The sequence below is a fragment of the Monodelphis domestica genome, chromosome 3 (genome assembly GCF_027887165.1).
Source record: "Monodelphis domestica isolate mMonDom1 chromosome 3, mMonDom1.pri, whole genome shotgun sequence".
Lineage (NCBI taxonomy): Eukaryota > Metazoa > Chordata > Mammalia > Didelphimorphia > Didelphidae > Monodelphis > Monodelphis domestica.
In genome coordinates this window covers 106,357,281-106,369,176 of record NC_077229.1, presented here as the reverse complement: position 1 = coordinate 106,369,176, position 11,896 = coordinate 106,357,281, and the positions used below count along the sequence as shown (strand labels likewise).

At 47.6% G+C, this 11,896-nt stretch overlaps 1 protein-coding gene across 2 annotated transcripts in view; it reads left to right on the top strand.

Moving 5' to 3' along the window:
- The first annotated feature begins 279 nt into the window (after positions 1 to 279).
- GPIHBP1 (glycosylphosphatidylinositol anchored high density lipoprotein binding protein 1) overlaps positions 280 to 11,896 on the top strand; it is a 31,915-nt gene continuing 20,298 nt past the window's right edge. Inside the window, exons 1-3 of one of the 2 annotated variants that reach the window (XM_056822979.1) lie at positions 280 to 410; positions 8,322 to 8,476; positions 9,282 to 9,455. In XM_056822979.1, the coding sequence (XP_056678957.1) occupies positions 8,425 to 8,476; positions 9,282 to 9,455 (226 nt within the window). In that variant the 5' untranslated portion in view covers positions 280 to 410; positions 8,322 to 8,424. Of the gene's footprint in view, positions 411 to 6,401; positions 7,894 to 8,321; positions 8,477 to 9,281; positions 9,456 to 11,896 lie in introns of those variants that run through there. The other variant, XM_056822978.1, reaches the window with a different exon arrangement.

The following is an 11,896-nucleotide window of genomic DNA, read 5'->3' as shown; positions in this document are numbered from 1 at the left end:
CTAAGGGACAAAGACAGAGAGGAGGGCAATTAAGACTGGGCTGAGAGCAGGGAAAGAATGGAGGGACGACAGATGGACAGATAAAGAGAGGGAAGGGCAGAGCCTGCAGTGAGGCACAGCACAGGATGGGCACCCTACTACCAGGGTTCTGCCCCGATGCACCGGGGGGGAGTGGGGGGGACCAGAAGCGCAGTCACGTGTCGTCAGGTAACTCTCCGCAGGCCGGGGCTCTGAAAGCCGCCCCCAACCTAGGGAGACTCGCCCCCTCCCCCATTCGAGAGGAGGCGGATGAGCCTCGCCTGGAATGGACAAGGAGACTGTCGGCCCCCGCCAGCCGCCAGGTGGAGTTGTTGGGAGCGCGGGCAGAAGAGGCAACGCTGAGGAGCGAAAACGGAGGCAGAGACCTGAAGGTTCTTGGGGGAGAACCGGGGCGAGAGGGAGAGGCAGTCGGTATGGGTTCAAATCCTAACCCTCTGCCCCTACGGGGAGGCGGCTGGGAGCCCCAGGCCAGGGGTCAGGGCCGACCTTGTCAGTGACAAACACCCGAGGCTGTCTGGACACAGGGCTTCTGCTGTTTCACCAAGGGAGACCCCTGGGCTGGGGCGCCCGAGGGCCACTGTCTGGGACAGTCTTTGTTCTATGGGACACCCCCCATCAGCTCCAACAGCCTGTGTTCTGTGTTCAGAGTTTACTCCCAGTCCTGAGACTCCGTTGCGTGGGCTGAAGCCCCTCCTGGCTCCGACATCCTCTGTTCTATGTCCCAAGCCTACCCCCAACTCTGTTATCCTATATTCTAAGGTCCCTCCCAGTTCTGCCTCGCTGTGCTCTATGTTCTAAGTTCCCTCCTAGCTCTAGCATTCTAGCATTTGGGGGTTATTGAGGCTGCCCTGACAATAACCTTCCCTCAACAGATAGCCATGTACAAAGAAAGAGGTACTCTGTGGGTGTAGTAGGGGAGAGAGGTTCTAATAGATGTCCCAATGGGGTAAATAGCCACTCTTTCTCTCCCCAACCAATTTACATCACCAGGCGGTCTTCCATCTCCTCCCGTCCCTTCCTTTCCCATTTTCCCATTCTCTCTCCTTACTTCCCTCTTTCCTCAGGCTTTTTTTCCTGTTCCCCTCCCATTTCTCACCTTCTTCCTCCTTTCTCCTTGTTCATTCCCCTCATTCTCTTTCTTTTTCCTGACTTTACTATCACCCCTCATCTCCTTTCTCTTCCCTTTTCCCTTGTCTCCCCCTTTCCTCCTTTTCTCCCAGAATCACATAGAATCTGAGTTGGTAGGGAGCCTCAGAGACGACCCCACACTTGGCCAATATCCCCTTCATAGCATCTCCAACAAGTGATCATTAAACCTTAAAGACCCTTTCATGAGAGAGAATCCAATACCTACCCTTGCCACATAAACCCATTCTACTTTTGGAGAGCTCTAATTCTTAGGAAATCTATATTCTGCCCCTCCCTTCTCCCCTTGTCCTCTTCCTTCTCTCTCTGTCCTCTGTAATCTGGGTGGGGTGGAGTGCCCCATTTCTAGCCATGACTCACACCAAAGATCTAGAGCCCCTCCTCATCATGGGAAGTAGTTTGTAGGGCAGAGGGCTGTGGGGATAATTCTGTCCCTTCCCTTTTGGGAATTTCCCCTGACCTCTGACCCATCTCCAGCCCCCATTCTACTGCAAAAATCTCATTGTTTTTAGCTTCATGGCTTTTCTCCTAGTTAGAACAAATGACTTCTTTCATGTGGGCAGTTCTGCCACTTGATACAGATTGCAATTAATTCCTTGCCAGTCATTGGAACAGAGATTTGGAACTAGAAGGAACCTTAAAGTTCATGGGTCCAACCTCCTCATTTTCTAGATAAGGAAACTGAGGCTTCAAAAGAGGAACTATTTGCCCAAAGTGACAGAACTGGATTTGAATTAAGATTTTCCTGGCTCCAAGTCCATAATGCATTCCACCATGCCAACCTACCTCCAATCATGTTTACAATTCACAACTAGACCTCACTGTTTCTATTCTCAACAAACTCCAATCCATTTTCCATCTAGATTCTAGAATAATCTATATAGGTGATAATTTTAACCGTGGCACTTCTCTACTCAGAAACTTTCAGTGATTCCAACATAGCTGCTATGGTCAAAAAAATTCATCACCAACTGGTGGTGAGCCTCTTTGACCTACTCAAGTCAACACATTTATTAGATACCTACTATATACAAAAAGACAAAAATGAGATTGTTCTTGCTTTCAACAATGGTATATAACAGATAAAAAGTAAATATTAGGTAACTGAGAAAGACAAGAGTAAAATGAACTGAAGGGATTAGGAAAACCTTCCATTAGAAAATAGCACTTGGGCACTTGAACCGTAAAGGAAACCAAAAATTAAGGAGGGAGGGAATCCAGGAACCCAGCTTCACCAGGCAGAGACAAAAGCATGGAAGCAGGAGATGTCCTGGAAACAACTAATCTACTTTGTCTGGAGTGTAGTGTGGATCAGCTTCCCGAAGAGAGAGGAAAAACTGGAGGACAATAGGCAAACCTTGATCCATTAGTCATCTAGTATCATTCAAATATACACCCCTAAGATATATCTATTACAGTAGGAAGAAAAATAATGAGTTAAAAGTCTAGAAAAATGGGCTGGAGGCAAGATTGTATGTACTAAGCTGGGGAGTTTGTAATTTATCCTAAAGGAAATAGAAAGGTACTTGAAAAATCTCCGAGCAAAGAAGTTCTACATTCTGACCTATGCCTTAAGAAGATTACCTTGGTAACTATGTGGAAGTTAAGTTGGAGAATGGGGAGACTTGAAGCAGAGAAACTAATTAGGAAACTATTACTATTGTAATAGTCCCTTCAAGAAGTAACAAATTATTGAACTAGAGGGAAGCATGTGAATAGAGAGAAGATCAAAGAGAGAGATTTAGGATAGAAGTTACAAGCCTTAAGAAATGGTTAGATAAGACCTGGGAGGAAGGGAAGATGAAGGAGAGAAGAGGATCCAAGATGACTGAAATTTCTAGCCTGGGTAAAAGAAACTTGATAATGATAATGACTTCAATCGAAATAAACAAGTTTGAAGGAAGTATGGGTTTAAGGTAGGGACTATAACAAATTCACAGAATCACAGATCTGTGGGGGAAGGACTCTCAGAGGTCTTCTAATCCAACTCCCTCATTTTACAAATAAGGAAACCTAGGCCCAGAAAGGTTAAGTAACTTGCCTATGGCTATGTAAGTAGTGTCAGAGGTAGGATTAACCCTTAACAGGGACGAACAGGCAGGTCACCCTTGGCCTCTCTGGACTTCATGTTTCTCATCTGAGCAGGGAGAAATGGACTTGATCTCAGTGGCATTAGGCCTGATTCTTGCCTCCTTCACTGATTCATCTCTCTAGTGCACCCACCTCACCCAGCCCTTCTAGCTTCAAATTGTACTGCCTTCCCCCTGTGCTCCCTCCAGTACTCTCTGGCTTTTTCCCCCTACTTTCTTCATCCTAACCCTGTTACCCAGGTTCCTTGACATCCAAGAGGATCTGAATGTCTGATGATTTCTTTAAAGTTTTCTTGCTTCACAAGGGAAAGTCATCATAGAATCATAGCTGAGAAGGACTATAGAGGGTTCATAGACAAATCCCTTTATTTTACAATTAAGGAAATTGAGGACTTGCCCAAGATCACACAGCTAATGACATAGACAAGACCCAGGTCCTCGACCTCCTGTGCCTGTTTCCATTGTACCTTGTTGCCTCCTTATCTTAACTTATTCTGAGTCATATGTACCAATAAATAGGGGAAAGATGAAAATGAGCCTTCGTCAGTTCCATCATCCTCCTTAATTTTTTTTTTCAGGAACTGCTATGAACCACGAGAAGCTGACAATATTCTGAAATAAGAACTGTCCCCCCCAGGTCATACATCTTCCCCTCCACTTTATGGCTGCTCTGTTGTCCCTCAGCTATAGTATCCCAATAATCCTCTAGGGCAATGGTTCCTTTATTTTTTAATCCTTACTTTGTATCTTAGAATAATAAATACTGTGTATTGGTTCTAAGGCAAAAGAGCAGAAAATGCTGGGAAATAGGGATTAAGTGATTTACCCAGGTTCACCCAGCTAGGAATTGTCTCTGCAAATTTGAACCCAGGACCTCCTGTCTCTAAATCCACTGGGCCACCTTTCTGCCTCATAGGGCAACAGTTCTTAAACTTTTCTGTCTAGGACTCCTTTGGCAGACTGGTGAAACCTAGGACCCTTTTTCTCAGAATAATGGTGGTGGTGTTTTTTAAACTTATAATTGAAGGAAATTCTAAATTTCACATAGATTAGTGAAAATTAAAATGAGATTTTTTTTTCCTCCTTATAAATTCATGGTCTTCTGAATCCCTGTTTTAGGGCTTCTAACCTGCTTCTTCCTTACCACTCCAACAGCTGAACCCTCAAGGGAGCAGAAGCAGCTGTTAGAAATCCAACAGCTGGAGAGTGAGTGGGTGATTGGTAAAACAAGAACAAGTTCTTCTCATTAGCTGGCTGAGGAAGTTCACTTTTTGACACCACGAGGTCATCCATGGTAGATGTTGTTGGGTGCTGCTATATGAGGAGGTTAGGCCTTGGGAGAATATGAGAACTGAAAGTTCCCATAGCCAGAATCAGAGGAAGGCTCCCCTCCCAGAGCAGTCAGGGATCTTTCCCAGCCTCAGGAGAGCAGGCAAGATGTGAGTGCAGGTCACCGCAGGAGACTTCTAGAGAGCACACTGCCTAGCAAGCCCCTCCATCAGACCTCCCCCTACATAGCTAGGACTGAGCCCAGACTCCTTCGGGATCCCTTTCATCCATCTGCCTCTTCCAGATGGAAGTGGAAGAACTGGCTGGGCACTTCCAAACTTGGGGCCATAGTGTTGCAGGCAGATACGTGGGGACCACTTGGATAGTAAGACTTTTTCTCACCTAAGTCCATTTTCAGCTGCACACAACGAGCTTCTCCAACTAGTTATCTCTCCTCTGCAGCTGGCAGAGCCTAGTTCAGATTCTAATTAGCCATTTGACCACAGGCAAGCTATTGAACCTCTCAAGATTCTATGTGACTCACTCTCACCCCTTCCCCCACCCCAATTCCACCCCAGCCCCACACCCACCAGCAATGCAGAGCCCTCAGGAGGAAGTTCAGAAACTGCCAAATAATCCCAGGAGAAGCCATCAGGGTAAGAAGGGCCCCTTACACAATGAGAAAATCTGCTCAAGGTCAGGGGCGGGGACACATGGGGCCCTGATGTACTTTCCTGGTGGCTATTTTAAACTGGTCGAGGAAACCAGATCCCACAGCTGAGTAACTCGAGGGCCTTCCCCTACCCCTGACATAACTGCCCACCTTCTTGCAGCTCCAAGCGCCGAGACCATTCCTATCCCACTTTCAATGTCTTCCTGAAGAGGGCAAGTGGTCAGGGCAGAGAGTATGACTAGGGTGGGGAGAAGGAGCCTCAGGGGCACCCCTGCCTTGGCTGGCTGGGCTCAGAGTTCTGGACTTCGTCCATCAGGACCTGAGGAGAGATGGGGATGCTGGTGGTGCTTTGGCTCAGCCGGCCCACCCTGCCTCCTGCCTCCTTCAGGATGGCTCGCTGTTTCGGGCACCTGCCCCAGAGGTGGCGACTGGTTGGCAGGAGGGGAAGACGACTGGTGCCTTCTCAATACTGTGGCTTCCCAGGATAAGGACTGTGAGGGCTGGGCTGGGGCGAGGGGGAGGTGAGGCGGCACTGCCTGTGCCTATCTGTGGCTCTGTTATTCCAAGTATCCCAGTTCCTAGGATTCCAGTTTTCTATTCTAGCCGTGGGACCCTGGGCAAATCCCTTAGCCTCTCATTGCCTCGTTTCCTCCTCTATAAAATAGGGGTGATAATAATAGCCCTAACCTCCCAGGATTGTTGTGAGATAGTAATTGTAAAGGGCTTAGCACAGTCCCAGGCACATGGTAAGTGCTTTATACATTTGTGAGCTATTATTACCCAAGGCTCTCTGATTCTAGACTTTCTATAGAGGTGGGGAAAGGAACAAACCCTCCCTTCCAGGCCTATCCCACTACGCCAACCCCCACCTGTATTTCCATAGCACTTTCTGGTGTGGGAAGTCCTTTCCTTACAAGGACCCTGTCGGGCAGGGAGAAAAAGATTACTATCCCATTTTGTTTAACCTTTCCTGTCTTAATAACAACTCTAAGACAGAAGGGCAAGGGCTAGCCAGACAGAGTTAAGTGACTTACCCAGGGTGACACACAACTAAGAAGTTTCTGAGCGCAAATTTGAATCCAGGTCCTCCTGACTCCAGGCCTGGTGCTCTATCCACTTTACAGCTGAGGAACCAGAGGCTAAAAGAAATTATGGTAACTTGCCCTTGGTCACATAGGTTCCAAGCTAGAACTTGGAATCAAGTTGGTCTTCTGTCTACCTTTCTCTATCTATACTAGTGGGAAGAGGAGAAGCCTGAACCACTTGTCCCCCTTAGCCTGTCTGTAGCCTGGAATCCCAGGGATGCCCTCATCCCTGTTCTTGGGCCAAACCCAACCTGGCAGGCCCTCATATGCAAACATAACACCCCATAAACTCTGTATGTATTTCATAGGCTATCAGAACTGGAAAGAGTCTCAGAGGCGATCTTAAACAACGTCCTCATTTTACAAAGGAAGAAACTATAACCTGGAAAGAAGGTTATGCAATGAGTTACTAGGACAATGGTGAAGGGAACTGTATACTGATCAAAATGCTCTTTTGACCCTCATGATAGGTTTGTGAGGCAGGAAGGCAGGCAGGGATTATTATGCCCATTTTACATATGAAGAAACTGAAGTTCAAAGTAAAAAGTTCCTTTATCCAAGGACCCGAAGTGCTTACACCTGGGACTTTGGTCTTCTAAGTCTCAAGCTCAGGCTCTTCCAACTACCCCCTAACATTTCTCCCCTGACCAGGATGCTCCCGGCCCTCAGATAGAGAGGGTGTCGGGAGCTTGCCATACTGAAGACCGAGAGGAAGACAGATAGATGCTGGTGCTGCTTACTGGCAAAGGAGAATTCCCCATGGATGCAGTGGAATGGTGCAACGGAAAAGATGCTACATCTTGAATCAGAGGATCTGGAGTCAAATTCTACCTCCACTCCTTGCTATCTGTGTGGCCTTGAGCAAGTCATTTACCCTAAAACTGGATTATCTCTATGCAGTTACTGCCATTGTGAGGGCTGAGGGTGGAAGGGTATAAGGACACAAGATTTGTAAGGAGGCAGATGATCATGCCAACTGATCTGCACTGATTGTGCCAATTGTAGAGTGGCATACCTTTCAGAGAATAAAAAGAGGGGCCCATACTGGCGTGGTTATTAATGGGTTTTATTAGTAATGAATGGGTTAATTGGGGGAATATACTATTAAGATGCCTGGGTGGCAGCAAGGCCAAAGTAACATGGTGGACCCCTGCCACCAACCCTAGCCTGGGTCAGATATTATATAGAAACAGAACAAAGAGAGGCATGGGGCCAGGGATGGCACAGGGTCACGTGCAAGTCTTCCCAAGGGATAGCTGGAGTTTCTTTTGCTGCTTACATTTTCTGTGGAGTCCTAGGTCATGTTCTTACTCTGGCTTCCCCTGTACAGGGGGGAGAAAGTGAATGCAAGGGACATTTAGGAGAAAGTCACCAGGACACAGAGGCTGCAGGCTGGCCTGGTCCTGTGGACATAGCAGCGAACCAGGAGAGTGCATATTCTGTGTGGGAGTAGAGGGGTGACTAAGGAGAGACAGTCCCTGCAGCTTTATAAGGAAGTGCGCTTACAGGGGACAGGAAGAGCTCTTGAGAACAGAGCCTGAGCCAGAGGCAGAGCCTTCAGAATAACCTGGCAGGGGGAAAGTAAGAGCAGGTGAATGCCAGGGCTTGCCACAAAGTGCCTCTTCCTATGGGGACTTGATGCTCCATCGTCAGGGGACCTGACGGGCAGTCTGTTTCAGAAGGAAGGTGCCCTGGGAGAAGAGAGAGGGCACGAGTGGTAACAGGGGGTTGCCCCAGGGGTCCAGGGGATGGGAGACAGGTGAACAGGAAGTAGACTCCTGGAATTGTCTGACCTCTCAGAACTGGAATGATTTCTGCTTCCTCCTCCTGCTTCCCCTCTGACCTCCAGCATCCCCCCCAGGGTCCAGTTAGGGGAATAGGAAGGAAGAGAAACATGAGAGACCCTGTGCTAAGACCAAAGCTGGTATTCAGAGAGGATTAAAAACAATTGTCTCAGGCTGGGAGCCGAGCCTTTCTATCTGCCTGACACCCTTCTCATCCTTTTCTGGCTTCTTCTAGCCCAGGCGAGGACCGCAAAGACCTTCGGGGACTGGCTGCTGTCCCAGCTAAAAGACAGGCTTCAGGAAGTACAGAGCTGGACCTCAAGGGCTGTCCTGTTGGGATGAGGGTCTTTATCACCCTCCTGTTGGCTGCTCTGCTGTGCCTAAATCAAGGTGAGTGAGGTCTCTGTTCTGGAGGAGAACCCAGCAATGGGCATGAAGAAGTCTGCCCTCATTGGAGGGGCTGGGGGGTAGGGAACAGAACCATTAGAGAGGGGGAAAGGGACATACTTTTTTTCTCAGGGGTGAACAGAATTGCACACCAAGAATTTAGGTGGTCTTTAGAGAATTGTTTTTAGAATTAGTAGTCTAGCTCTGCTACTTACTGCCTGTGTGACCCTAGGGTGGTTGAAATACATGTTGAATTTGGAATCAGAGGACTTCTGAGTTCAAATCCCACTTCTGCTGCTGATCTTTGACAAATTGCCTCTCCTGGTCTCAATTTCCTTTTCTATAAAAATCAGGGGGCTGGATTTTATGAGCCTTCTGTCTCTAAATACTTGGATGTTCCAAAGGTCTTAATGTAGCTTTAGACTATTAAAGCTTAATAGCAGAGCAATCTGTCTACAATCCAATGAATCTGATGCTCAGTTTGAAAAGCTTAAAGGAAGGATATAGATTTGCCTATGTAATAAAGCAGTAGCAGAGACAGAACTTAAATCTGGATCTTCCAACTCTGAATCCAATGCCATTTCTACTAGAATACCTGTTAGTACTTGATTGCAAAGGGATTGAATGCCAGGCAGAGGATTCTTCAGGCAATGGGGAGCCCTGGGACATTCTGGAGCTGCCAAAGGGCTGTATGAATTTCCAGTGGGCTGGGTGGATAGAGACTCTTCAAAGGTCCCACTAGAGACCTCAGCTCTAATCTCCTGGTCCCTGCCGACCCTCTGAGACATGTACTTCTCACTTTGGACAGGGAGTGGACAGAAGGAGAAAAAGTGGGCCGATGAAAACAAAGATGACTATGATGAGTATAAGGAATATGATGAAAGCGATGATGATGATGATGATGATGATGATGATGATGATGATGATGATGACGACGACGACGATGACGACGACACCAAAATTAAACACATTCCCTATGAAGGTACAGATCTGTCCCAGTGTCTCCCCAGCTTCTTGTCTCCCCTCCCACATACATGTAACTATAGTTTCCTTGAAAAGGGGCATTAGAGAGGTAAAGGAGAAGAGTGATTGGGGAGGGAGGAAGGAAGGCTTCTTGGAGGAGCTGGCATTTAATACCATCACAATTTGTCCTCGTCCATTGCTGTTTATCCTAGGATTTGAGTGGGGCTAGGTATGAATTCAACAAGCAGAGCCAGGGAGGGCATTCCAAATAAGATGAACCACCAGCACAAAGGCACAAAGTCAAGAAGGTGTGGGGTGTTGTCTGGAGCACAGTCCCTGCACCATGGAGTGGAATGAGCTGCTTGGCAGAGCTGGAGCAAGCATTAGTGAATGGAGCTTTATATCTTTGATGGGAGGTGAGGAAGGGGAAGGCCTTCCTCCCTGGAAAAGTAGCCACCTTCCCTATTGTCCCTGCACCTGGATTCACAGCCTCCAGATGCCCGGGAACAACCCTGCCACCCCTGACCCCACCACCTCCACACGGGGGCCTACCTACTAGCCTAGGCACCCCCCTGCACAGGAGTGAAGGCTGCCTGGGGCAGGGGGGCTTCTGGAGAGGCCTCTCTCCCTCCCTCAGAGAGCCTGTCCTAAGACTAGAAAAGTGGGACTGGCTGGACTCAGAGCCTGCAATGTGCCCATCCTCCCAGATGGGAAGCTTTGGGCCTTCCTAGGTCGGTCAGCCAGGTCGGGGTCGGGTGCTGACCAGGTCCCAGGCCCTGTGCTAAGCCCTGAGGACTCTGAGGAAGTCAGAGCAATTCCTGCCCGCAAGAAGCTCCCATTCAATGACACGACAAAACATACATGACTGGCTTCCTATGAGATGGCTATAGAGGTGAGGAGAAGGAGCAAGCCAGCACTTCCTGAGTGGGGCCTGGGAGCCCAGGAGAGACTCTCCACATAAGTGTCTCTGCCCTGAGGCAGCTGGTGGCCTGTCGGATATTACAAATGGGATCTCATCCCCACTCTAGTGAACCCGGGCGAGTCATTGACCGGCTGTCTGCCTCTGTTTCCCCATCTGTAAGAGGAGAAGAGCAGTAACACCTCCCTCACAGGGTTGTGGTGAGGATGTGTGATCATATTTATAAAACGCTTTGCAATCTTTAACGCTCCATGCAATATTGTTATTATGATTAAAGGACAGTGAGAGACCCAAGTCTTAGGGTGCAACAGGAGGGAGGGATCACTTCCAACTGGAAAGATGGAGGAAAGCTTTCTAAAAGATGTTAGATTAGACCAAGGGTTCTTAACCCGGGATCCCTGAATGTGTTTTGTTGAGTTTGTTGGGTTTTTTTTCAACAATTGTTTTTCAATACAGTTGGGTTCCCTTTTGTAATTCTGTGTTTATGCCTTTAAAAACCTTATTCTGAAGAGGGCCATAGGCTTCCCCAGACTTGAGGACACACAAAAAAAGGCCACTCCTCAGCTCTCTTGGGAGAAAAGTGGAGGCCACAGTCCTGCCCTCAGGAGCTGGAGACATTGAGAAGGGAAGAGTAGGATACAATTAGTCATAAACTAAGGCAGGATGAGGAACCCCGCTAAAGGAAGGGCTGAATCCTGAGTTGCTGGGGTTTAGGGGAAGGAGAAGCCGCTTCCCAGGGAGGTGTGGGGTGTCAGAAAAGTTTCCTGATCAGAGCTTTAGAGCTGGGTCTATGAGGAGCAATGGCCGTTTGGCAAGTCGAGATCGTACTCTCTGGGGTGGGATAGGGAAGAAAGGAAGATTATAGGGAGAAGGCAAACAAGAAGAAATTCCATTCAATGTCCAATTGAGGGGTATCAGCCATTTGGGCAATAGGAGCTTAGAAAAGAGAGAAATGAGCTGAGGACAGTGTAGTCAGGGAAGGCTTCCTGCAGAAGGAGAAATGTGAGCTTTGAACAGAATTCACACCACTAGAGGAGTAGAAGGTAGCATTGTGGACAGATAGAATGTTGGACCTGAGTCAGGACTCCTCTTCCTGAGTTCAAATCCAGCCTCAGACACTAGCTGTGTGACCCTGGGCAAGTCACCTCACCTAGTTTGTTTCCAGTCCTTCCCCTGTAAAATGAGTTGGAGAAGGAAATGGCAAACCAATCCAATATCTTTGCCAAGAAAACTCCAATTGGGGTCACAAAGGGTCAGATAACACTGAAAATAACTCAACAATACATATATTCTAAAGCAATTTAAGATTTGCAAAGCTCTTCTCACAACTCTATGAAATGGGTGTTGCAAATATAATGATCACCATTTTTTAGGGGAGGACACTAAGGCTCAGAAAAGTTAAAAGTTAAAAGACTTGTCCAGAGTCACACAACTATTAAGTGTCAAAACTGGGATTCCCCTGCCTCTAGTACTTTCTACTAAAGGACACCAATTCTCCATCAAAAAAGGAAGGGGTAATATTTTCATAAATTGGAAAGGAG